The 25,613-nt window shown below is 45.8% G+C and overlaps 1 protein-coding gene across 2 annotated transcripts in view; it reads right to left on the minus strand.

The window, feature by feature from the left end:
* Positions 1-25,613, minus strand: part of LOC310779758 (circularly permutated Ras protein 1) — a 52,203-nt gene that overhangs the window by 22,861 nt on the left and 3,729 nt on the right. For both annotated transcript variants that reach the window (XM_083640250.1, XM_083640249.1), the window contains exons 4-9: positions 21,654-21,863; positions 20,405-20,494; positions 20,159-20,244; positions 16,841-17,020; positions 16,447-16,497; positions 14,473-14,562 (exon numbers count right to left, since the gene is read on the minus strand). In XM_083640250.1, coding sequence (XP_083496376.1) covers positions 14,473-14,562; positions 16,447-16,497; positions 16,841-17,020; positions 20,159-20,244; positions 20,405-20,494; positions 21,654-21,863 — 707 coding nt within the window. The remainder of the gene's footprint in view (positions 1-14,472; positions 14,563-16,446; positions 16,498-16,840; positions 17,021-20,158; positions 20,245-20,404; positions 20,495-21,653; positions 21,864-25,613) is intronic.

Raw genomic sequence — 25,613 nt, forward strand, 5'->3', positions numbered from 1 at the left:
CTAACCTCTCCCACGCCTCTAAAAACAAAAACTGTATAAACTCCCATTCCACACAAAAAACGTTTCCATTTCACAATGTTAGAGCCGAAATTGTGAAATAGAAACGTTTTTGGCTTTGGACCATATTTCACATTTTTGTAAGAGACTGTGTTGTTATGTTGTTTTTCTAAGAGACTGTGTTGTTATGTAGTTTTTCTAAGAGACTGTGTTGGCAAAAACTGTGGCCGCTAAAGGGTGGTGAACTATTTGTGGACCAACCGACAGAGTGACTTATAGAGCTGCTGGTCGCAGCTAAAAATGGTTCCAAAACGTGTTTTTTATTCTACTTGGAACCGCTCAGTGGGTCATGAGCGCTTTCTCAATAAAGGTTCTTGTGTGTTCTTGTGTTCTTGTGTCCCTGTGAAACGTCATCAGTCACAGCCCAAGTACTGTTCCAATGCAAAGTTCACATTTCGCCAAGAACGCTTAAAATTCCCGGATGTGTTCTCGACATGCCCACTTTACCGAGGATGCTCTGGTTGGTGACTTGTGTCATCTTGGCAAGGCACGTATCCCAGCATTCATTTTGGTATAAGCGGAGGCAGAACCCAGCAGAGAAGACGCCATAAGCTCCGGTACGTTTTTTACAATTTTAAGTTTTATTTCATCACTAAATTAATTTCTGATGACTTTTGATGCCTACAAGCAGGGTAGTAGGTTTCAATAAGTGCCACTTTACCAACATTTACGGCAAAAAATAGAGCAACAAAAAAAGCTCCAGACCAAAATTGGCTGCATCTACATCAGCTGAGCTTTTTATTTGTGTAGTACTGCAGGCGGCCTCTGCGCTGGTATTGCGCAATACCCTCAAGAACGCATCGTCTCAAACTGCCAAGGGCGTTATGTGTGCTTGTGACCTAGCGAGTACATTCTTCCCCAAACGACTAGCAAGAACGTTCTTCCCAAGAACACAAGAACAAGAATGCATTCTTGGTTTGGAGTCAGTAGGGCCATGGAGTCAGTAGGGCCATGGAGTCAGTAGGTGAAAGGATGTATACAGTATACACGTGAGGAAGTGCACGTGACAGTTCACTAAGTGCATGTTAACCTATGGTGTGTTTTTCTGTGCCACCAGCATGATACATGTGTATCATGTATCTTAACCTCTGAAAGTCTAGTTTTACCGGCTGCCAGCCTGTTTACACTGTAGGAAGCTGAACTACAGCCAAGCTCATTCCCTTAAGGCAAATACATGATTGTCAACTCACGAAAAATGAGTTCAAACAACACGAGCAATGTCATACAATACAAAACATGGCTGCAAAAAAAAGAGTTTAGGATGTGAAGTAGTGACTCACACAAGAAACTCTTATGCTGAGATTAATTTATAAAAACGTTGAACGGATGGACCTTGTTTCTTACTTTATGTGGAAAGAACACAAAAGGAACTTGCTGGAATAGTGGCCTCTCGCAGAATATTTCAGGGCCAGGGGATGACCAGTGTAACGTTATCGCAGTTTATTTGGTTCATGCTTGGTATTCTAATAAATGTTTCCTCTTTCAGGCTAGGTTCAAACACCCCACCTGCACAGAAATGAGGTATTTTCATAGTTTTTTCAAGAAGGACTATAGGTGACAACATTACAGTCTTCCCTCTTTGTTGTCACTCCTCCAACATGGCTTCCCTCATTGGTAACGTTCTATATAGGGTTTCGGCCCCCCGCTGTGCGGGCTCGTCGCACGCGGCTCAGCCGCTGCGCAGCTTCACCCACAGCTCGGCTGCTGTGTGGCCTCGCCTGCTCTATTGGCATGCAGAGCACACAATCGCCTGCTCTATTGGCATGCGCAGCGCACAATTGCCCAACTTCGCATCACTGATGATGTCACAATGCCTACAGTATGACATCATCAGTGCCTATGACATCATCAGTGATGTCATAAGAGGATTTGGTCAATAATGATGTCACTGAGGACATCACTGATGATGTCATAGGCACTGATGATGTCATAGGCATTGTGAAATCATCAGTGGGACAAAAATGTAAACAGACAGACAGACAGACAGATATTGCCCACTTGCTCACTTAAAAGGATAAAGACCTTTATCATAAAAACTCATAGGCCACATTAGCTCCTCATCAGATCCTCCTCATCAGCTCCAAGTTGACCCTCAGTAAAATCAACTTCATCAGCTCAGTGTCAACCGGCTACCAAATGCCATCTGCCTCAAGGTTCAACCTGTTGCATTCTGAGATACGTCGAACCTTGAGGTGGATGGACAAGGTTCAAGGTTCAAACCCGAAACTTGAGGTGGATGGACAAGGTTCAAGGTTCAAGGATCAAGGTTCGACATGTTTCAGAATGCAACACGCCGAACCTTGAGGCAGAAGCTTGAACGTTTTGCATTCTGAGATGCTTTTCTGCTCACGACAGCTGTAAAGAGGTTGTCTGAATTACTGATGGGTGGCCATCCGTCCGGTTTTAGGGCGGACAGTCCGGTTTTGAATTACCGTGTCCGCCGACCAGTACAGCCTTAAACCGGACGCTCATGCCCTCCTTTTGAGATCATCCCTAAATACAGCAAAGATACAATGCCGAGATCATGATTTGATCATCTGATCATTGTCACTGCTTGTGTGTGTGTGTGTGTGTGTGTGTGTGTGTGTGTGTGTATGTGTGTGTTGCGGGGGGGGGGGGGGGGTAGCAGGTAAGCAGTGAGCAGAGAAGCTGGACTGACCAATGTTAGATCTCGTCCTCTCTCGTCTCTTTGGTATATTTGGTGGAAAGCATCACAGACCAGGCAGTTGGCGAACGTGAGCATAGGACGATTCAGCGTGACCGACGTCACTTGCCACCCAGAAATGCGGAACCCCGCGGCAGTTAAAAGTATGAGTTGTGCCAAACAAACGTTAAGATCTCAAAAACTATACATCACATGGCTTATTACATTTTGAGTGAGACCAGAAGTAGCTCAAGAGTTTGATGTATAATGCATGTCGTGTTAAAGTTGTGTGAACTGTCGCAGTTTTTAAAATGTAAACAGGGTCGGCCGGTTAGAGTCAGACACTCAAGCCTCCCAAAGCTCAGGCTCCATAGGGCTCCATTGCCGTTGCCACCCAGTGACGCGGTTTGTTTACCAAAATGCTGCTCGGCTGATCCCTCGTATTCACTGACCTCACACTTTCGGGATTTTGGGGTATTGAAGTTGCCATTTTGGTCACCAACATGCCAAATTGCCCAGGGCAGCTTTTGCTTGGTTTTCTGAAAATCTCATTTATTTCTGTTGATGTTCTTTGCTTGGCTTATGATGGTCACCGAGGTCACACCTTTTAATTTACCACTATGTCCAGACATTTCATGACAGAGCTCTTCAGTAGGGCTGAGGGGACTTTTTTTTTTTTACTGTGTAATTCCCCTGTCATGGTGTTACAATTAGAGGCAAAGTGACCGCCTACTTCCTGCTTGAGCACTGTACCAGAGATTTTCATCCGCCATTTATTTTCCCATTTTGGTTCAAACCAAATGGTACAGATATATTTAGAAACAGGAGAGATCGCATAACATTTCACTGGGACCAACACGTAAAAAAAAAATGCGGGTTTAAAGAAAATATTTTTATAATGTTGTTTTTTGAAGTTTTGGTCGGCGTGAAATGTTCTATGGTCTCTCCCGATTATAGCGTTAGCTGAACCGTTTGGTTCGACGAAGTAAAACAATTTTATAAGCATTTTACGAAATGTCTATGGGAAAATAAATCTCTGGTACAGTGCTGAAGCAGGAAGTGACGTTCCACTTTGCCTCTCTATACCACAACAGAAGATTGAAACGTGTGTGCCCATCTAGTATAGTAGCCTATATATACACTTAATTAGGAAGACCATACTAATACTTAGTAGGTATCAGATTTTAGTTCAGTGTCAACCGGCTAACAAACTGCCATCCGCCTCAAGGTTCGACGTATTGTATTCTGAGACACATCAAACTTTGAGGCTGATGGACAAGGTTCAATGTTCAAGGATCGCCATCTGCCTCAGGTTCGATGGTTCCATGTCTTAGAATGTAACACGCCAAACCTTGAGGCGGAAGGTTGGACTTGTTGTTGTATTGTTTTGTGTTAGTAGCCTGGGTTTTGGAGATATCAGGCAGAGATATGTCTGTCTTCTGTCCAGTACAATGGAACTGGATGGCACTCGGCTTGTGGTGCTCAAACCGCCAAAAAAACAGCAATGTCTCTTTCCAGAAATCATCATCAATCAATGGTCATGAGTGGTTGGAGCTGACAGAACGTACTCATATAACCTCTTTACAGCGGTGGTGAGCAGAGAGCATATCAGAATGCAACACGTCTAACCTTCTGCCTGAAGGTTCAGCGTGTTGCATTCTGAGGCACTTTGAACCTTGAGGCCGATGGCACAACGGTCAAGGCTCAAGGTTCAAGGTTCAAGGTTCAAGGCTCAAGGTTCAAGGTTCAAGGCTCAAGGTTCAAGGTTCAAGGCTCAAGGTTCCCAGAATGCAACACGCCGATCCTTGAGGCAGATGGTTGGACGTTTTGCTTTCTGAGATGCTTTCTGCTCACCACAGCTGTAAAAAGGTTATCTGAATTGCTGTTGCCTTTCTATCAGCTCCAACCACTCATGACCATTCACCTCTGACCTCTCTCATCAACAAGGTGTTTCTGTCCACAGAACTGCCGACACTGGATGTTTCTGTTTGTTTTTCACACCATTCTGCGTCAACTCTGTTGTCCGTGAAAATCCCAGGAGATGTGCAGTTTCAGAAATACTCAAGCCAGCCCGTCTGGCACCAACAGCCATGCAACGGTCAACAGACATGCCACGATCAACAGCCATGCCACGGTCAAAGTCACTTTCCCAACCATTCTGACGTTTGATGGGACTTGATGGTTAGAGTGGAGGCAATGTCCGACTGAAGAAGGAAATGGAGTGTAAGGCCACGTTCACACCATACACCGAAGCAACGCTCAACCTACACTCAACCCACGCTGAACCCCCAAGTTTCATTTCGGCGTCCTCGTTAACAGGCGAGGCCGTTCACACCAGCCGCGCGCGTGCCTTGCTTGAGCCACGCTCAAGCCGCGTTGAAGCGATCGTTCAGGATTCAGTCCTATTTTCCAAGCGTGAAGCGTGAAGCTGCCAGGCATGAAGTCAATGGAAGTTGTGGGCGGGGTCAAGGCGCGCCAAGCGAGGCGCTGAGGAGAAGAGAGCGCTTCTTGTGTGAGCGGTTAAGCGTGAGCTCAGCTTCAGCGTGGCTTTGGCGTATGGTGTGAACAAAGGCTAACGTGTTGACAATTCAGTCTGATATCAGGCTAGGTGTACAGGTGCTGCTAATAAAGTGCTGGTGAGTGTATATAGGGCACACGTGATCGAGTGTATGTGACATAGTTCAGTAATTGCAGGTTAACCCAGAATGTGTGCGTCTCTGTGCCCCCTGCATCATAATGTATCTTTGAAAGTCTAGTTTGGCCCGCTGCCAGCCAGTTCACAATGCAGGAAGCTCAGCTAATTTCCCTCCAGGGACCTACAGGTTTGTCAACTCAAGTGTCACACAGGTGAGTAAGTACGTCAAAGTCAAAATCATATTGAATCTAATCTAATCATAATATCTAACAATAACATTATATGAAGGTATGTTTTTGTTTTTTAAACGAGTGAGTCATTTTCTTGTCATAACTCTTTTGTCGAGACAGCTCCACTCTGAACTGAGCCTAAGTGAGATCAACACAGGACGGACACGCCCGTCTTTATTAGGTCACAAGCAATCCTTTAGGATGCAAACACGTGCACGCACGGCAGCCATGCACACGTGAAATGTGTAAGCTGAGAAACCTCCGAAATTGAACTTTGGAGGAAATGACCAGCAGAAATGTTGAAATCAAACTTTTTTTGTTCACTTATTCCCAAAGTGGGGTACGTGTACCCCCAGGGGTACTCACAGTTACGTCGGGGGGTACGCCTCCAAAATATCTGTAGTAGGCCTACACTCTAAAAAAAAAAACTTCAGTCACAGTAATTAACAGTCCGCACTCGCATGATCTTTAGCGTTTTTCCCGGTTTTTCCCGGTTGATGCTCGAGCCAAAGCGTGAGCATCAACCTATCCCTCTGCAGTGCTTTCAGGTCAGCCATGCTGTCAGCTCTGACTCATATCTTCACTCTGCAGCTGCTTTCAGGTCAGCCATGCTGTCAGCTCTGACCCATATCTTCACTCTGCAGCTGCTTTCAGGTCAGCCATGCTGTCAGCTCTGACCCATATCTTCACTCTGCAGCTGCTTTCAGGTCAGCCATGCTGTCAGCTCTGACCCATATCTTCCCTCTGCAGTGCTTTCAGGTCAGCCATGCTGTCAGCTCTTACCCATATCTTCCCTCTGCAGTGCTTTCAGGTCAGCCATGCTGTCAGCTCTGACCCATATCTTCACTCTGCAGCTGCTTTCAGGTCAGCCATGCTGTCAGCTCTGACCCATATCTTCACTCTGCAGCTGCTTTCAGGTCAGCCATGCTGTCAGCTCTGACCCATATCTTCACTCTGCAGCTGCTTTCAGGTCAGCCATGCTGTCAGCTCTGACCCATATCTTCACTCTGCAGCTGCTTTCAGGTCAGCCATGCTGTCAGCTCTGACCCATATCTTCACTCTGCAGCTGCTTTCAGGTCAGCCATGCTGTCAGCTCTGACCCATATCTTCACTCTGCAGCTGCTTTCAGGTCAGCCATGCTGTCAGCTCTGACACATATCTTCACTCTGCAGTGCTTTCAGGTCAGCCATGCTGTCAGCTCTGACACATCTTCACTCTGCAGTAGGGATGTTCATTTTGAAAAATGTCCAAAATCGAAAATCGGGGAAAATTAACGATCAATTATCGATTATCGATCATATTAATAATATTTTTTTATTTATTTATTTATTATTTTTATTTTTTTACAAAATGAATGCCTATGGCAGAAAATACGAAAGACAACGTGTTCTCCTCAATTAACTCTTTATTTCAATGTGTCTCCTCTCCAACACTCTGCTGTCCCCGGCGCATGCCGGTGTGAATTCCCCATGTTTAAAACAGTTTTGTTGGCACAAAGGCCCGTGCCCAGCCAGAAAACTAGAGACTATATGAAGGTTCACCTCACGTTAGTCGGCTGTGCAATTGAGTGGGGCGAGGAGGAACGAATTCCACCCAAACCTAGTCCGCAAAAAAAATATATATATATACCGGTATATTTTTTTTTTAATAATAACAATAATCGATAAGAATTCCACATGATCGATTCCATTCCTTAACGATCAATTATCGATTTTCGATAACTGATGAACATCCCTACTCTGCAGTGCTTTCAGGTCAGCCATGCTGTCAGCTCTGACCCATATCTTCACTCTGCAGGTGATTTCAGGTCAGCCATGCTGTCAGCTCTGACCCATATCTTCCAATATATATTCTCTAATGGTGTTAACTCCTTGTAAATGAAATAATAACAATTCATCAGTTTGCTGAGGACCCCATGGAATGCCCTCGAGGATGTCAGGTGGTCTCTGGACCCCACGTTGAAAACCACTCCTCTCAACTCTAGACTGTCACAGTCTTTTTGTTCACATCCTAATCAGTGGGATTGTTTTTGCAGCGTGTTTTGTGTTTTATGACATTGCAGTTGTCATTTGAATCCATTTTTCTTGATTTGACACACACACACACACACACACACACACACACACAACTTTCAGACTTTGACGTACTTACTCAGCTGTGACACGTTCATTGTGAATATTTCTCATATCTAACATGTTTAAGAATCAGAATCAGAATCAGAAAGACTTTAATGATCCCCGGGGGGAAATTGGGAAAGTCAGCAATGAGGTCAGCTCTGACCCTATAGACTCCGGATATCCGGATAACCTATCTGGATGTTATCTGGATAAGGAAAAATGCATGCTAATGCAAGGTGTAAATGCATTGTGCTCAGGATGTGATCAGATCTGCCTGACCACATCTGGAGGTAGTCTGGCTCACATTGTGTTCAGATCTTTTACACCACATTTACACCTGGTTTTTAAATGCGCCCATTATCCAGATACAGGTCGCATTTAAAAAGCAGGTGTAAATGGGGTAAGAGTTACGTTTTTCAATTGCGATTTGAACCACATGGATATGTGCTACAAGAGCGGATCCCAAGGCATGTGACCTACATATGTCTTGTATTTGAATGCTCAAATCAGAATAAGTAAATCTTGTTTTGTCAGAACTTTGGTGCTGGGCTGAGCAGCATTCAGAAGGAGAACAATGGAGACACGACAATAGAAATGAAACCAAATAATCGACTTGATTGGTGTTTGAGGATCAATTCAGTAAAAAGCTCAAATGCAGAAACTAACAGAAAGTTGAAAACTATATGTGCAAAAACAGAGGTGACGTTTTTTGTTATTGTTATTACACGTTTGGGTCTGGCCCCAAGCTACATAACAGATATGTTGTTGACCCCGTATGAGGCGGTGCACAGCCTTAGATCCTCATCAGGGCCACTTGGCTTTGGAACGACTTGTCTGAGGAGATGAGGCTAGCAGAAGCAGTGACCTTTATCGCTTTTTATTGTCTCTTTATCCGCTTTTTATCTACTTTTTATCATCTTTCTATTGTCTTTTTACGTCTCAACTCTGATGTAATTCTATCTATGTAACTATGTAACTTTTATTCTATTTTGCCATTTATCTTGGTTTTCATCCTACGATCCCTGTTTATTATTCCAGATGAAAAAGCAGCAGCTTTCTTCAGGCACTGGACTCACACTGAGTCAAGGATTTAAAGTTTAGTTTAGTTTATTTGTTTAGCACAAATTTAGGTACAAATCTGTGCAAGGTGGGAACGAAGCCTTTGCAGGCTTGTACAGAGTTCCACACCTACCCATATCAATTTCGTGACATGCAGGCTAAACACTCAACAAAAAAACACAAAAAAAGAAAAACTACAAAAAACTACAAGTTAAATCAGCAAAAACAAGGTCATTTGCATCTGAAGCAAAAACATGAAGGCTAAGAGGAAAACAAAGTCTGTTAGGGAAAAGTTGTCAAAATCTGTCAGAGAAGGATGAGTACAGGGATCAGGAGGACAGTAGATGTTTCTTCAGGTGCTTTTTGAAAGCAGAATAAGAGGACGTTGATCTTAGGACCTCTAAAAGTGATGTTGAATTGGTGCCTTGAAGTCCGTGTGCACGGTAAGAGTAGATTGTTGTTGCTGTGTCTTGTTAAAAAGCCTTTATTTTCTTCGGCATATCAAAGTTAAAGTAGCCTATCTCAACACCGCCGACCGCTTTCGACCACGCAGGGTCTTCTTCCGGGCGTGTTTAGGAAAGATCCCTGTTTTTTATAGGGCTATCAAAGAATATTCTATATTCGAATATATATTCAAATATAAAAATTAAAAGAATATTTGACTATGAAAATTCATATTCAAAATTATTATTATTAGTAGTATTATTATTAGTATTATTATTATTATTTTCTTTTTTTTAACATTTAACCAGGTAAAAAAAACCTGGGTAATGGGCAACATAAAAACATACATCGTTTGCCTTTAAAAACATTACAAAAGTGTAGGCTACTACTGTATTAGTACTGATTGAATAAATATGGGAAAAAACAATGCTTATGTTGAAATAAAAAACATATTTATGTTCAAATAAATATACCAAGTAGTTATATAAGCTCTCTGGTTGTATTCACGCACGCAAAAAAAAAAGAAAAAAGTATTTGAATAATACAGTATTCAGTATTCGAATATATTCTAACGAATATGTTTTGTTTAGAGGGAATATTCGAATATGATTTTGGGGCAATTTTGACAGCCCTAGTTTATTATTGATTTATTTCCTTTTTAAATTCATAATTTGAGTATTCTGCTTTTATTTTATCTGTCAAAGCACTTTGTAAACGGTTTTTAAAGGTGCAATTAATTTCAATTTATGAGATTTTCAGCCTGTATCTGCAATCTTACGGATCAGTGTGAAGTGAATTAATTGATCTTGTCTTTTGTCTGTCTGGAATGTCTTCCTGTTATGTATACTCATTTGAATCACCGTTACAAGTAAATGAAGAGAGAATCGCTGCGTGGATCCAGTGTCAAAGAAATGATGAGAGCCAGGTGCACGTAAAGGTTGACTTGAAGCAATTAACAGAAATGAAAGATTTGTCTCTTGTAAAAAAAACTTTTGTAGAGTAGAAGGGGCAAACTTTAAAAATGCCATATCGACACTGCTCTTTTGGTAGAGAAAAGTTAAAAAGCCTTCATGCCATGTCCTAATAATGGCTTTTCTCTGAATAGATGGTGTAATAACATTCATGATGCATTCAAGAGAGGACAGAAAATTGGAAATTTGGACTCCCTGCCAGGAAAAATGCAATGCAACGGTAGGTAGGAAACTCTTCGCATTAAAATCGTTTAAAATCGTTTAATCGTTAATCGTTAAATCGTTTAAATCGTTTAAAAATCGCATCATGGTGGAAACATCGATATCGATACACTGTAAACTTGTTTTTTTCCCACCGCGACCTGTATCTGCATCTCTTATGCATCACTCTCATAGATCGTCTAAAAAATATGGACAGAGTCAGCGTGACGTCACCCATTGGGTTTTGGACTCCCGCTTTGAAGCCTCGTGTGGGCGGTTGGGGTACTTGCGCAGATCGCGTGAGACGGCACGAGACCGGGGGTTTTCCCAGAGCTGCAGCTCCACCTGCCATTGGGACGTTATCTGCGAGCTGCGCGATAACTGGACAGGCGGCCTATCAATCACACCCAAAACAGTCTTTTCTATCGTCTATTTTATTCTAAATGGGTGAGTTATATAAAAATTCACCCCTGCACAGTTGTTATGAAAGGTGAAATTAGCTATATAGACCAAAACCGTGTTTTGAAGCAGGCTGTAAACATGTTTAATACTGTTGTAAACACAGGCAAACATGGGGATCTAATTTAGCCCATTTTACGTCCCACCCAAATCACCCATTTTGTGTCTAAAAGGCAGGAAGTAAAGCAGGTGCAAGGAGAACACTAATGAGGGTTTCCAACTTCCAATCCATTTAGGTGTTCCAGTGCTGGGGCTCTAATCAATGTCTTGCTTGCACCTGTGTTACTTCCTGCCCTTTAGACACAAAATGGGTGATTTGGGTGGGATGTGAAATAGGCTAATGGGGATTGACTCGCTTTTGGAGCCAGCCTCAAGTGGCTATTCGAGGAACTATAGCTTTCAGTATCACTTCTGTGGCTTCTTCTGTCCAAGCCGGAGCTTGCCGCCTGATTGCACTGCTGCCACATGATTGGCTGAATGGATACTTGCATGAATAAGTAGTAGGGATGGGGGCGAGTGCTCGGGTACTCGAGTCCTCGTTTGTAACGTAATTAGTCGAGTAGCGTTTCAGCTGTCCGGGTACTCGCCCCACCCCCCTCCCCTTTAAAAATGGTAGCTCTGCACACGACACTACAGGTGAATCTGGCGATAGAGACAGAGACAACATGCCGCCGCAAATGCGGAGCAACGTTTGGAAGTATATTGACAGAAAGGACGACACGACTGTGCAGTGCAGGTTATGTAATGCTAAACTTGCGTATCATAAATGTTGGAGAAAAATATAAGTTCCATTGGCATTTCCTAATCAATAAGCTATAAGTTAACATGACATCTGACACATAGATTCACCGATGACATTTCACACATATAGAATGGCAGAGGACTTCTCCTGTTTGCTGAGACCTTGGTCAGGGCATCGAGTGCCATAACAACTGATAACTCTCTCAGTCAGACAACGTCAACCTAACAGGGGCAGATGAAAAGCAGTCTCGCATTACCTCGTTTGCTAGCAGCAACAAACGCCGTTGTGATGCCGTCAGGGCAGAGAAGATTTCCCAGCTTGTGACGAAAATGGTGGCTGGAGATATGCTCCCGTTAAGCTTTGTGGAGGGGGAGGCTTCCGCCAGTTAATGGCGTTTGTGGAGCCGGAGATTATAGCGGACATGTATTGTTAGACCTTCACTTTTTCCACAATTGTCTACTCGAACAAAGCGTTAACCATCCAACCACCGGAGTTTACTGAGGTAGGCCAACAGCTGCTGAGCTAAGATCACTGTCATGGTCCGTCCACATTTATTTCCTCAGATTAAGTGCTCCAGGCAGCGGTTTTTCCATGCAAAAACGCTAACGTTGTGTGAACAGCCCCTAGACAGAATACTACCCCTGCTCTGTCATTATTATCGTTGTAATAGATATTCTTACAGACATATGGCTAATGCGAAATTAACTGCAAACTTGGGTTCTGCTTGTGTTGTGTTTCCACACGGACATCCCCCAACCCACCCCGGCGAGTACTCGATTACTCGTCCATAATGGAAGGAGAGTACTCGAGTATTTAAATTACGTAAAATGCCCATCCCTAATAAGTAGGTAGAGGTGTTACTAATAAAGTGCTCATGCGTGTATATACACGTGAGTATATGCATGTGTATGCATGTGACATAGTTCAGTAAGTGCACGTTGAGCTAGAATGCATGCACAGTGTGGCGTGTGTTTCTGTGCTGCCTCAACCTGTATGTATAAATGTGTTTACTACGGTATCCTGCCTGGGACAAATAACCTCTGAAAGTCTAGTTTGAGCAGCTGCCATTCCACACTGCAGGAAGCTGAACTACAGCCAAGCTAATTTCCCTAAAAGGGAAATACAGGTTTATCAACAAGTGTCACAGGTGAGTAAGTACGTCAAAGTCAAAACTCGATCTAACAATAATAAATATGATGGTATGTTTTTGTGTTTTCAACGAGTGAGTCATTTCCTTGTCATAACTCAGACAGCTCTGCTCTGAACTGAGCCAAAGAGGGTCAGAACTGACATCGCTGACTTGAAAGGACTGCTGCAGACTGATAGATTTATGATGGCACGTTTGCATCAGTTCAGAGAAATCCTATCCACCTTATTTTTGAATGCCCCACTGTAAAAAAAAATAATTATGGGTACAAGGTCCGGTTTAACGTGACTTATTGTTGCAGCTTGCCATTTCCTTTGTTATACTCGGCTGCAGACCCGAATTATAAACCGGAAACTGGAGGACGTTATAAAAGTTATAAATATAGTCACGTTATAAACAACTAACCAACGCTGGGGGTCCGTATGGAAACAGTGTTACTCGAAATGGTTAAAAGTTAAATCAATTTGGTCATTGAGTGGCGTTTTACTGCCATGTAAAGTAACTATTACGCTAGCCGCTAGCATTAGCCACAGTAGCCGACTACCCACAATGCATTACGTTATCCCAGCACCCGAACGACACGGCTGTAGAGCAGAATGCTGTAAAATCCTCATAGACGTTTTTTTTGTCAAGTTAAAACCATAGACTGTAAAACAGTCTATTCCACCGGAAGCGGAAGAAGCACCCATCAGGCATCATGGCAGCTAGAAATAAGGTGGATAATAAGAATGAGAAGTGTGTGTGTGTGTGTGTGTGTGTGTGCACACGCGCGTGTGTGTGCGTGTGAGCAGAACCTTGGCAGGCCACAGCTATTTACGTGGGATCGGGCTGAAACTTTCAGGGGGTGTAAAGAGCACCTGTGAGGGTGACCTGACGGAGCCGGATATTTTTATTAGGTCATTGCCCTAATTACCTAATATAATGATATGAGTTCATCAGTGATGATGTCATCAGTGATGTCATCCTTCCTGGCTGAGGCTATATAAGTTCAGTGATGATCACATCAGTGATAGTGGGCGAGCTGCAGGGCAGGCGAGGACGCACAACGGGCGAGCCTAGGAATCGAGCGCACGTAGTGTGCGGAGCTGCTCCACCAGCCCCTCCCCCCTCCATTCACTTCATGCATGGAAGCTTCACGCGTCACGCTTGGAAAATGGGACTGAATCCTGAACGATCGCTTGAGCAAGGCATGAGCGTGGCTTCAGCGTGACACGCGCGCGGGTGGGGTGAACGGCCTCACCTGTTAACAAGGACGCCTAAATGAAATTGCTGTGATGTTGAATAGGTGGCGTGACATGCATGCTGCATTCAAGGAGAGGTGGAAACTCGGACTCCATGCCAGGAAAAATACAATTGAATGGTACATGTACCGTAGGTTGGAAACCGCATCAGCATGGTGGAAACACATTGATAAACTGTAACACCATACACCTGTTTTAGGCAGGGAATCTACCGCTACACTACCCGGACGCCCATGGTTGTGTATTGTTGTGTAATCAATCAAGACTTTATTTTCAAATACGTAGTGTAGTGTATTGTTGTACTGTAGCCTATTGTTATTTTACAGTTGTAAAGTGTTTTGCAATACCTGTTGTGATTTTGCCGTTTAAGTCAACTTTAATTTGATTTGATTAAAGTAAAACTTTTGCTAGCTGAGTGGATGTTGTGTTTTTTGTTTTTACATTATGTGAACAGGGGGAAATAAATTCCTCATTTGCGCATCATGAAGGCATTTATCAACTCCCACCTCACCCATCCCTCCATACCTCATCATTGAATGTCACCAGTGCTACTCTCCTGCGGGGGGAGTGCTGGAGCAGGGAGGACAGCGCACTCTGCAGGGCGTCCTGCATACCCTGGGGGGAAAAAACAACAACAGTTGTCATTTAACAATTGCTGCAGTATTTCAAAAAGTCATGGAATTTTAAAATATAATTTTATAGCCCTGGAGAATTGATAAAAGGGAGAAAGGTTTTGGAAAAGTCATGATATGTTATGTTAATAATTGTTTTTGGGTGCAATAATCCTTGTTTTTAAAGTGGGGAAAAAACCTAATGCTTAAAGTTGGTGGAGTTGATGGTTACTTTTAAATTCAGTCTCATTAAAGTTTGGTCATGGAATTTTTAAAAGGGGTCATCAAATTCAAAGGCTTGACACTTACAAAAGTGCTACAAAAAAGGCACGTGCCTACCTGAACTCCCTCATTCAGGTCTACACCCCCTCCTGCCTACCTGAACTCCCTCATTCAGGTCTACACCCCCTCCTGCCTACCTGAACTCCCTCATTCAGGTCTACACCTCCTCCTGCCTACCTGAACTCCCTCATTCAGGTCTACACCTCCTCCTGCCTACCTGAACTCCTTCATTCAGGTCTACACCTCCTCCTGCCTACCTGAACTCCCTCATTCAGGTCTACACCCCCTCCTGCCTACCTGAACTCCCTCATTCAGGTCTACACCTCCTCCTGCCTACCTGAACTCCTTCATTCAGGTCTACACCTCCTCCTGCCTACCTGAACTCCCTCATTCAGGTCTACACCTCCTCCTGCCTACCTGAACTCCCTCATTCAGGTCTACACCTCCTCCTGCCTACCTGAACTCCCTCATTCAGGTCTACACCTCCTCCTGCCTACCTGAACTCCCTCATTCAGGTCTACACCTCCTCCTGCCTACCTGAACTCCCTCATTCAGGTCTACACCTCCTCCTGCCTACCTGAACTCCTTCATTCAGGTCTACACCCCCTCCTGCCTACCTGAACTCCCTCATTCAGGTCTACACCTCCTCCTGCCTACCTGAACTCCCTCATTCAGGTCTACACCTCCTCCTGCCTACCTGAACTCCCTCATTCAGGTCTACACCTCCTCCTGCCTACCTGAACTCCCTCATTCAGGTCTACACCTCCTCCTGCCTACCTGAACTCCTTCATTCAGGTCTACACCCCCTCCTGCCTACCTGAACTCCCTCATTCAGGTCTACACCTCCTCCTGCCTACCTGAACTCCCTCATTCAGGTCTACACCTCCTCCTGCCTACCTGAACTCCCTCATTCAGGTCTACACCTCCTCCTGCCTACCTGAACTCCTTCATTCAGGTCTACACCTCCTCCTGCCTACCTGAACTCCCTCATTCAGGTCTACACCTCCTCCTGCCTACCTGAACTCCCTCATTCAGGTCTACACCCCCTCCTGCCTACCTGAACTCTCTCATTCAGGTCTACACCCCCTCCTGCCTACCTGAACTCCCTCATTCAGGTCTACACCCCCTCCTGCCTACCTGAACTCCCTCATTCAGGTCTACACTCCCTCCTGCCTACCTGAACTCCCTCATTCAGGTCTACACTCCCTCACGCTCACTACGCTCTGCCAATGAAAGGCTCCTGGCACTTCCGCCACTAAAGAGCCCTAAGTCACCAGCTAGACTCTTCTCCTCTGTAGTTCCCCGGTGGTGGAACAACTTACCAAACATCATCTGATCTGCTGAGTCTCTCTCTATCTTTAAGAAGAGATTCAAGACCCTGCAGCTGAAAAAGGGATGATAGATGTGCATGGATGATGATGAATGAGGGGCATGCATGTTGGGGGGGGATGCTGCACTCTGTGCACTGCCTGGTGGCACCTATAGGTTCATTTGGACTCGAGCTTGACCTCATGGCACTTCCTCATGTTTGTACGTCACTTTGGATAAAAGCGTCTGCTAAGTGAAATTGTAACATTGTAACATGTGTGTTATAAACACATCTCACCTGCAGTCTGGATGTGTATGTTGGTGATCCTATGCTGTTGGGTGGAGTAACCTGCAGTAAGAGGAACGATATACCATGTTACTGTAGAAGAATGATGACTGATAGTCGGATTTGCTCGTTTCAGTAAAAATGTTTAGTTTTCGTTTCGTTTTTATTAGTTTGAGTATTACTTTTTCATTATAATATGGGGGGTTACAGTATTTGTCTGGGGCGAGATTTAAGAAGTTTAGACTACTGTAGGTATTCCAAATATATAAACACAACAGCATGCAATTGACTAACAGTCATGTAGACATCCCAGTCTCAATAAACACACACACTGACACACACACACACACACACACACACACACACACACACACACACACACACACACACACACACACACACACACCTCCGTGGTGACGCTCATGCTGCCAGAGATGTCCACACAGAACACCATCAGCGTGTCCTCCAGGTTCTGGTAGTCGTCGTCGGTCTGGGCCGGCCGGTGGAGCACGTCTCCACGCTGAGCTACACAGACACTGCTGCTGTCCACACTGTTCTGTCTGCCACAGAACTCACACACCCACTGCTGCATGGGGGAGAGAAGAGGAGGAGAGGAGGAGGAGGAGAGGAGAGGAGAGGGGAGAGGAGAGGAGGAGGGGAGGAGAGGAGAGGAGGGGAGAGGGGAGAGGAGATGAGGGGGAGAGGAGAGAGGAGAGGAGAGGAGAGGAGAGGAGAGAGGAGAGGAGGAGAGGAGAGGAGGAGGAGGAGGGGAGGAGGAGAGGAGAGGAGGGGAGAGGAGACGAGGGGGAGAGGAGACGAGGGGGAGAGGAGAGAGGAGAGGAGAGGAGAGAGGAGAGGAGGAGAGGGGACGAGGGGGAGAGGAGGAGAGGAAGAGGGCTGTTTTATTCCTTTACTTCTGTGTAGGCCTATGTAACCAGTTTATATGAACATTAACACAAAATGTAAAAATGAACAGAACAGGTCCTGAGAGTTCAGAGAAAAATGCTGAGAAACCAAAGCTAGACTTCAAAATATTTAAAGAGCAATTGAATGAAGGGACAGATAAAAGGAGAAATAAATGACAACTATATGAGAAAAATTGAAAGAAAGAAAGAAAAAACAACTGCATAGGCTAAATGAACAAATGAATGAAGTAGAAAAGTGCACTCAGTAGAGTGCAGATCACGCATACCTACACAACATTCAGCAACTCGTCTTTGCTCAAAGGACTGTATGATTTATTTTGATCATAAAAGTCTCATAAAGTCATAATATACGTGAACAGATACATTCACAGCTCCTCCTGCTCACCCAGCTCTGCACTCATCAGCACACCTCCGTCTGCCATGACGGCAGCCACACGCCACCCCCTCACTCTCGCTCGCCCACTCACTCACTCACCCACTCACTCACCCACACACTCACTCACTCACTCACTCACCCACTCACTCACTCACTCACTCACCCACTCACTCACTCACTCCCTCACTCACTCACTCACTCACTCACTCCACCAGAGTCCTGCGCGGGTCTGATTTTCAAGATCCGGTTCCGCCCGGCCCCGCGACGTGCAGTACCGATCCTGCTCCGCGAACCCGCACATATGATCAATCAGTACCGCAACCCACCCCGCCCCGCAGACATGAGACCCGCGCTCCGATCCGGAACCGCATCTATATAATAACCGTTAATCTGCAGTGCAAACATTTTGTAGTGAACCTAACGAAACTGCCACCGTTTCACACGGGAGGCGAACAGCAGTCTTTCTGGCCGAGACTCGTCAGCTTTTAGCAGCTGCTAGCTCACTAACCAGCTGGATAGCTCTGCTATCAGACACAGACAGTTACAGCAAGCAAAGTGACTTACCAGCTATTTCCAATATGTCCGGTATAATCCATACTGCCTTTATGATCGCTGTTGGAGGAACGTAAATCCACGTTGGGATGAGACCTCTCCACTTTCACGCTATCCATCCATGACATGTTGTTGCCTGTTGCTATGAAAACAGCCAGTGTGTATGACTGTAGTGGAAGCTAACGTTAGCCTACTATATTATCTGTCCGACTCGTATTGTCTCCAATCAATCACCTTGACCGCAGCTGAGTTTTAAATGTTTTGTGCAGTCCATATAGCGTCACACATTGCACAGTATGCGCATACTTGAAACGATGCCGGTTATGTAAACAAAGCGAAAACGTGCGTCAGAAACTTTTCTGCCAGACACACCCCCCCTGCCAGACACACCCCCTGTCTCCATCTGAGTGCAACAGAAAAACATACATGGCTCATACGTTGTCGTTGTTCCACCCGCCGCCCGTCCGCAATTTACAGAAGTGTATTTTTTACCCGCCCCCCGCGTTTTTTTGCGGGTACCCGGCGGGGCCCCGCGGAACCCTGACCCGGTGCAGGACTCTGCACTCCACTAGCTTAGCATGACTGGTGTCTCAAATTGTCAAGACTGCTCTTCAACACAAAGGGCCCTATCTTATGCCTGGTGCAAGGGCAAGGGCAAGTGTTGTCATTGCTAGTTTTTATAGCACTCAAAATCTCCCTTTTTTCCCTTTTAATGACCACTGACCCAGTGACAACTGACCCAGTGAAACATGTCCTTTAAAGGTCCCATTCCGTGCAAAAGCTGTTTTTACTTGTAAATGCATATATACTGCTGTCATCCCTCCCTGTAATGAGTGGCCACAACCTCAGAACTGCCACAGTTGGATTTGTCCCTATCCAGCTTCCCCCTGCAGTCTCCTTCAAGCCACGCCCCCTAACGCTCTGTTTCCCCAGATGGGGGATTGGGACGTCACGATGGTCCTCAAGCATACTGCGCGGGTCTCTCTCACACAAGCTACCTGCACCATTTTGTCTATAGCCACAAAATTAACACTTCTAGCTGGAGCGACGCAAACTGTACGTAATCCAGCAACTGCGGAGGTGCATTCGGTAAGTCTAGGCATTTTGAGATGTCCTCTTTAGCGTAGCAACGTTAAGTTAGCGATAGCGTTAGGTGTGGACACAACCTAGCGTGCTGGTCCACAGACGCTAATCTGATTGGCCGCTGGGAGCCTGGGGCGGGCTCTCCCTCAGCGGCCAATGGGAACTGTTAGTTCTGAATATATTATAGAAACAGACCATTCTTGGGACGCAACGAGATGAGGAAGGGACAACTCCGTCACAACAAACGGGGTTGCTATATTTTCGACAAATGAATCCAGAATCATGTTTTATGGACCAGAGACACACGTTTTTAAGAGGTTACAGCTGCACGAATTGGGACCTTTAATGAACTAACCCAGTGAAACATGTCCTTTAATGAACTGACCCAGTGAAACATGTCCTTTAATGAACTGACCCAGTGAAACATGTCCTTTAATGAACTGACCCAGTGGTAATTAAAAGAGAAAAAGGAGATTTTGAGTGCTAGAAACTAGCAAAGACAATGCTTGCCCCTTGCACCGCGCGTAAGATGGAGCCCAAAAACTTTCCCTAACTTGCAAGCTACAGTAAACATTCCATGTTTCCAACCGAGCAGCCCCACTGTTCACTGGTGTGCCCGCGCAGGAGTGAGTGAGTAGAGGCTGACATTTTTTCGGGAGTCCCGTGGGTCCCGGGACCACACACACACACACACACACACACACACACACACACACACGACCGAACACATGATCCCATCCAGGCTCGAAGACTCAAACACACTGAGCAGAAATAAATAATCACTCACGCTGTTCTGTATGGAGCTCAGAGACGACAAGGCAGCACTACATTTCCCACAATTCACTGGGCTCTGAAAAGTTTCAAGGCCTGAGGCTGAGCAGAGGGTGAAGAGAGATGAACAAGTTAACATGAAGTCCCTCTGCTATCAGATTTGTAGTGTGTGTGTGTGTGTGTGTGTGCGTGTGCGCGTGCGTGTGTGTGTGTGCGTGTGTATGTGTGTGCGTGTGTGTGTGTTTGTGTGTGTGTCACTAACCTTTGCTGACATCCACTAGTTTTCCAATACTGAGGGAGAGAACATTCACATTGGCCTTCAACCTGCTTTCCCCTTCCATCACCTCACCTACTGAAATAACAATAATAGTAATCATAATAAACATAAAGAAAGTAGAACTTTATTGTCATTGTTACACAACAGAGAGAGATGGAGGGAGGGAGAGAGAGCTGGATGGAATGAGAGAGGGGAGGGAGAGAGAGTGAGAGAGAGAGGGGAGGGAGAGAGAGTGTGAGAGAGAGAGGAGAGGGAGAGAGAGAGAGAGAGAGAGAGGGGAGGGAGAGAGAGTGTGAGAGAGAGAGAGGGGAGGGAGAGAGAGTGTGAGAGAGAGAGAGGAGAGGGAGAGAGAGAGAGAGAGAGAGAGAGAGAGAGGGGAGGGAGAGAGAGTGTGAGAGAGAGAGAGAGAGAGAGAGAGAGAGAGTGAGAGATAGAGAGGCAAAATAAGTATAAAGGCCCATTCACATCTAGATCATCATCTCTAGATAGTCATCTGACCTGGACTCGAGTCACACTTTGAATGGCTTGAGACTTGACTTGATGCATGAAGAGAAGACTTGAGACCAGACTAGAGAAGGTTTCTAAAGTCTTCACTTGAGATCTTGTGTTTGTGTAAACGACTCCGATTGAAAGAGTGATGAGATTTGTTCCAGCAGACGACTGAAGTTCAATTCTGTTTTCTGAATTTGTATGGAAGTTTTTATCCCATTAAAACATAATTGCATTGAAAAGTCCTAGATTTAGTTTTCTTTAAAGGAACGCGCCAACATTTTGGGAGATTCGCCTATTTTCCATATTCCCGATAGTAAGAGGAGAAGATAGATGCCCTTCTTTTCTCTGTGCGCACACTTAGCACAATGACTGGTAGTCGAATACACATTGCAACAGCGCCAAAAGAATCTCATGTACTCTCATGTACAGTACATATTGTGACGCGTGCTTTCACCAGTCTATGAAATAATAATGTACAATTACGAGACATTGTAAAAAAATAAAAATAAAATAAAACTTAAATTGATACTGGATTCTTGTTTGTTCTGACTTGATTTGAGACTTGTGCCTCAATATTTGGGTCTGACTTGGGACTCGAGCAAAGTTCTATAGCTAAGTTGTGATGTTATAAGTTGTTGTTGTTATACTGTAGTTATTGTTGTGGGAAACACAAGCACTACGGACGACTTCAGTCTTTTGACAGTCAGAGTTACAGCTCTGGTGTGAACGGGCCTGAACTCACCTCTGGGCAGGAGAGGAGGAGGGGCGGAGGGGGGAGGAGGGGCGAAGGGGGGAGGAGGGGGGCAGAAGGAGGGGGGAGGAGGTGGGCAGAAGGAGGGGGGAGGAGGTGGGCGGAAGGAGGGGGGAGGAGGGCGGGGGTGGGGCAGGGAGGCGGGGCCAGGCTGCTTCAGCGTTTTCAGCTGACGGGGAGGCAGCGGCGGGGGGGCAGGGCCTGAGAGAGAGAGAGAGAGAGAGAGAGAGAGAGAGAAGGGTTATGCCGGGATCAGATTATACAATACTTTTTTGTCTTTCACGATGTCACCATGTCAGACTAGGCAATCATACCGTCATAAATTCGTGAAGTGTTTTCGCCGGGAGACTGACAAGTCTGACCCCGACCAGAACTGCCAACTCTGACCGTCGCAGAAAATCGGGAACGACCGGCACGCCTCAAGTCCATTTTCTCACACAGTGAAACACAAAATCATAAACGAACCTCACGGAGCAAAAACATGACTGACAGCGCACAGGCAGGCAAGGCAGACCAACAGCAGCACCATGTAGCAGCACCATGTAGCAGCACCAAGCGAGAAATATAGGCTACACTACATTTTTAATTACGGTAATTAAAAAAGAAATATGAAAAGCCTAGCCGCCCGCTTGTCATGACTCATGTGAGTGAGCTAATATGGTTACGGGGGACGCTCTGTCTCTCTGAACAAGGAGTGAGTGAGTTACTATGGTTACGGGGGATGCTCTGTCTCTTTGAACCAGGAGTGAGTTACTATGGTTACGGGGGATGCTATTCGGGCCCGACGCTGGAAATGTGTCACCTGCGACCAAATCATGTTAATATGGGGCTGAATTGACGTAGTCTGAGCCGGGCATTAGAGGGTGACATTCTGCAGGCCTGCCTAGCTATTCTACATGCATTGCTCCTTTACTGTGAAGGTGCTCCATGTGGCATTTGATTGTGGCTTTTGATCTTGATTGACCTCGGTGGTTCACCACTTCTCACCTCCTACACATGTGTAGGAGGAGAGAAGTGAGACTGCCAGTAAACTGCCACTTTTCTGTCTGCTGTCTTCTGTCTTCTGTCAGTCAAACAAGAAATGTGTCCATTGAAATGAAATTGATCTTTGTTTTTGTTTTAGACTGTGCTCGGTCATGCGTGTCATGAGTGCAAGTGTGCGTCCGCAGCTAATTTCACGTCAACACCAGTGGGGCGGCTTGGTTGATATGGTTGGAAAGCTACTTGCGAGTTAAGGGAAGTTTTGTTAGCAGTTGTGTTGAAGAGCATTCTTGACAATTTGAGGCACCATGTCCTGTTTTAGCTGCCGTGTGCAGGTTAACTGTTAGCTAGAGAGTGGCAGTACAGTCGTGTTTTAGCTGCAGGTTAACTGTAAGCTAGAGGAGTGGCAGTGCTGTGGTGTTTTAGCTGCAGTGTGCAGGTTAACGGTAAGCTAGCAGAGTGGCAGTACTGTTGTGTTTTAGCTGCAGCGTGCAGGTTAACGGTAAGCTAGCGGAGTGGCAGTACAGTCGTGTTTTAGCTGCAGCGTGCAGGTTAACGGTAAGCTAGCAGAGTGGCAGTACTGTCGTGTTTTAGCTGCAGTGTGCAGGTTAACGGTAAGCTAGAGGAGTGGCAGTACTGTTGTGTTTTAGCTGCAGCGTGCAGGTTAACGGTAAGCTAGAGGAGTGGCAGTACTGTCGTGTTTTAGCTGCAGCGTGCAGGTTAACGGTAAGCTAGAGGAGTGGCAGTACTGTTGTGTTTTAGCTGCAGTGTGCAGGTTAACGGTAAGCTAGCAGAGTGGCAGTACTGTCGTGTTTTAGCTGCAGTGTGCAGGTTAACGGTAAGCTAGAGGAGTGGCAGTACTGTTGTGTTTTAGCTGCAGTGTGCAGGTTAACGGTAAGCTAGAGGAGTGGCAGTACTGTCGTGTTTTAGCTGCAGCGTGCAGGTTAACTGTAAGCTAGTGGAGTGGCAGTACTGTTGTGTTTTAGCTGCAGCGTGCAGGTTAACAGTAAGCTAGAGGAGTGGCAGTACTGTTGTGTTTTAGCTGCAGCGTGCAGGTTAACGGTAAGCTAGAGGAGTGGCAGTACTGTTGTGTTTTAGCTGCAGCGTGCAGGTTAACGGTAAGCTAGAGGAGTGGCAGTACTGTTGTGTTTTAGCTGCAGCGTGCAGGTTAACGGCAAGCTAGAGGAGTGGCAGTACAGTCGTGTTTTAGCTGCAGCGTGCAGGTTAACGGTAAGCTAGAGGAGTGGCAATACTGTCGTGTTTTAGCTGCAGCGTGCAGGTTAACGGTAAGCTAGAGGAGTGGCAGTACTGTCGTGTTTTAGCTGCAGCGTGCAGGTTAACGGTAAGCTAGAGGAGTGGCAGTACTGTTGTGTTTTAGCTGCAGCGTGCAGGTTAACGGTAAGCTAGAGGAGTGGCAGTACTGTCGTGTTTTAGCTGCAGCGTGCAGGTTAACGGTAAGCTAGAGGAGTGGCAGTACTGTCGTGTTTTAGCTGCAGCGTGCAGGTTAACGGTAAGCTAGCGGAGTGGCAGTACTGTTGTATTTTAGCTGCAGCGTGCAGGTTAACGGTAAGCTAGAGGAGTGGCAGTACAGTCGTGTTTTAGCTGCAGGGTGCAGGTTAACGGTAAGCTAGCGGAGTGGCAGTACGGTCGTGTTTTAGCTGCAGCGTGCAGGTTAACGGTAAGCTAGAGGAGTGGCAGTACTGTTGTGTTTTAGCTGCAGCGTGCAGGTTAACGTAAGCTAGAGGAGTGGCACTACTGTCGTGTTTTAGCTGCAGTGTGCAGGTTAACGGTAAGCTAGCGGAGTGGCAGTACTGTGGTGTTTTAGCTGCAGCGTGCAGGTTAACGGTAAGCTAGCGGAGTGGCAGTACTGTCGTGTTTTAGCTGCAGCGTGCAGGTTAACGGTAAGCTAGAGGAGTGGCAGTACTGTTGTGTTTTAGCTGCAGTGTGCAGGTTAACGGTAAGCTAGAGGAGTGGCAGTACTGTCGTGTTTTAGCTGCAGTGTGCAGGTTAACGGTAAGCTAGAGGAGTGGCAGTACTGTTGTGTTTTAGCTGCAGCGTGCAGGTTAACGGTAGCTAGAGGAGTGGCAGTACTGTCGTGTTTTAGCTGCAGCGTGCAGGTTAACGGTAAGCTAGCGGAGTGGCAGTACTGTTGTGTTTTAGCTGCAGCGTGCAGGTTAACGGTAAGCTAGCGGAGTGGCAGTATTGTCGTGTTTTAGCTGCAGCGTGCAGGTTAACGGTAAGCTAGCGGAGTGGCAGTATTGTCGTGTTTTAGCTGCAGTGTGCAGGTTAACGGTAAGCTAGCGGAGTGGCAGTACTGTCGTGTTTTAGCTGCAGCGTGCAGGTTAACGGTAAGCTAGAGGAGTGGCAGTACTGTCGTGTTTTAGCTGCAGCGTGCAGGTTAACGGTAAGCTAGCGGAGTGGCAGTATTGTCGTGTTTTAGCTGCAGCGTGCAGGTTAACGGTAAGCTAGCGGAGTGGCAGTATTGTCGTGTTTTAGCTGCAGTGTGCAGGTTAACGGTAAGCTAGAGGAGTGGCAGTACTGTCGTGTTTTAGCTGCAGCTGCAGTTGAAACTCCTCGCTGTCAGGCAGGGATGTATTACCGAACGGGCCCAGGGGCCCAAGAGCTCAGGGGGCCCATAACCCAGAGCCTCTTCACAGGGCCACGGCATCTCTTGCCCAGGCCTGGGACAAACTGATCCCTCACAAGTGATATGGTATTCAAAATAGTGGTCCAAGTCTAGATGAGGATACAAACTCACCTATCTTGTCTACATACTTAGTATCTCTTTTCCACTCTTTTCCTCATTATCTCTCTCATGATTAAAGTCTTCCCACATTCCCACATCGCCCTGCTGTAAATTACCCATGTTTTAATACATTTTTGAAAGCTGTGGTGCAAAATAAAATGTGAAAGGAGGTAGGAAGGAGAGGCTGGTAGCAAAGGCAAGTCTGAACGGACAGGGGAGAGTTT

Source organism: Poromitra crassiceps (genome assembly GCF_964638095.1).
Source record: "Poromitra crassiceps genome assembly, chromosome: 7".
In the NCBI taxonomy this organism is placed as follows: Eukaryota; Metazoa; Chordata; class Actinopteri; order Beryciformes; family Melamphaidae; genus Poromitra; species Poromitra crassiceps.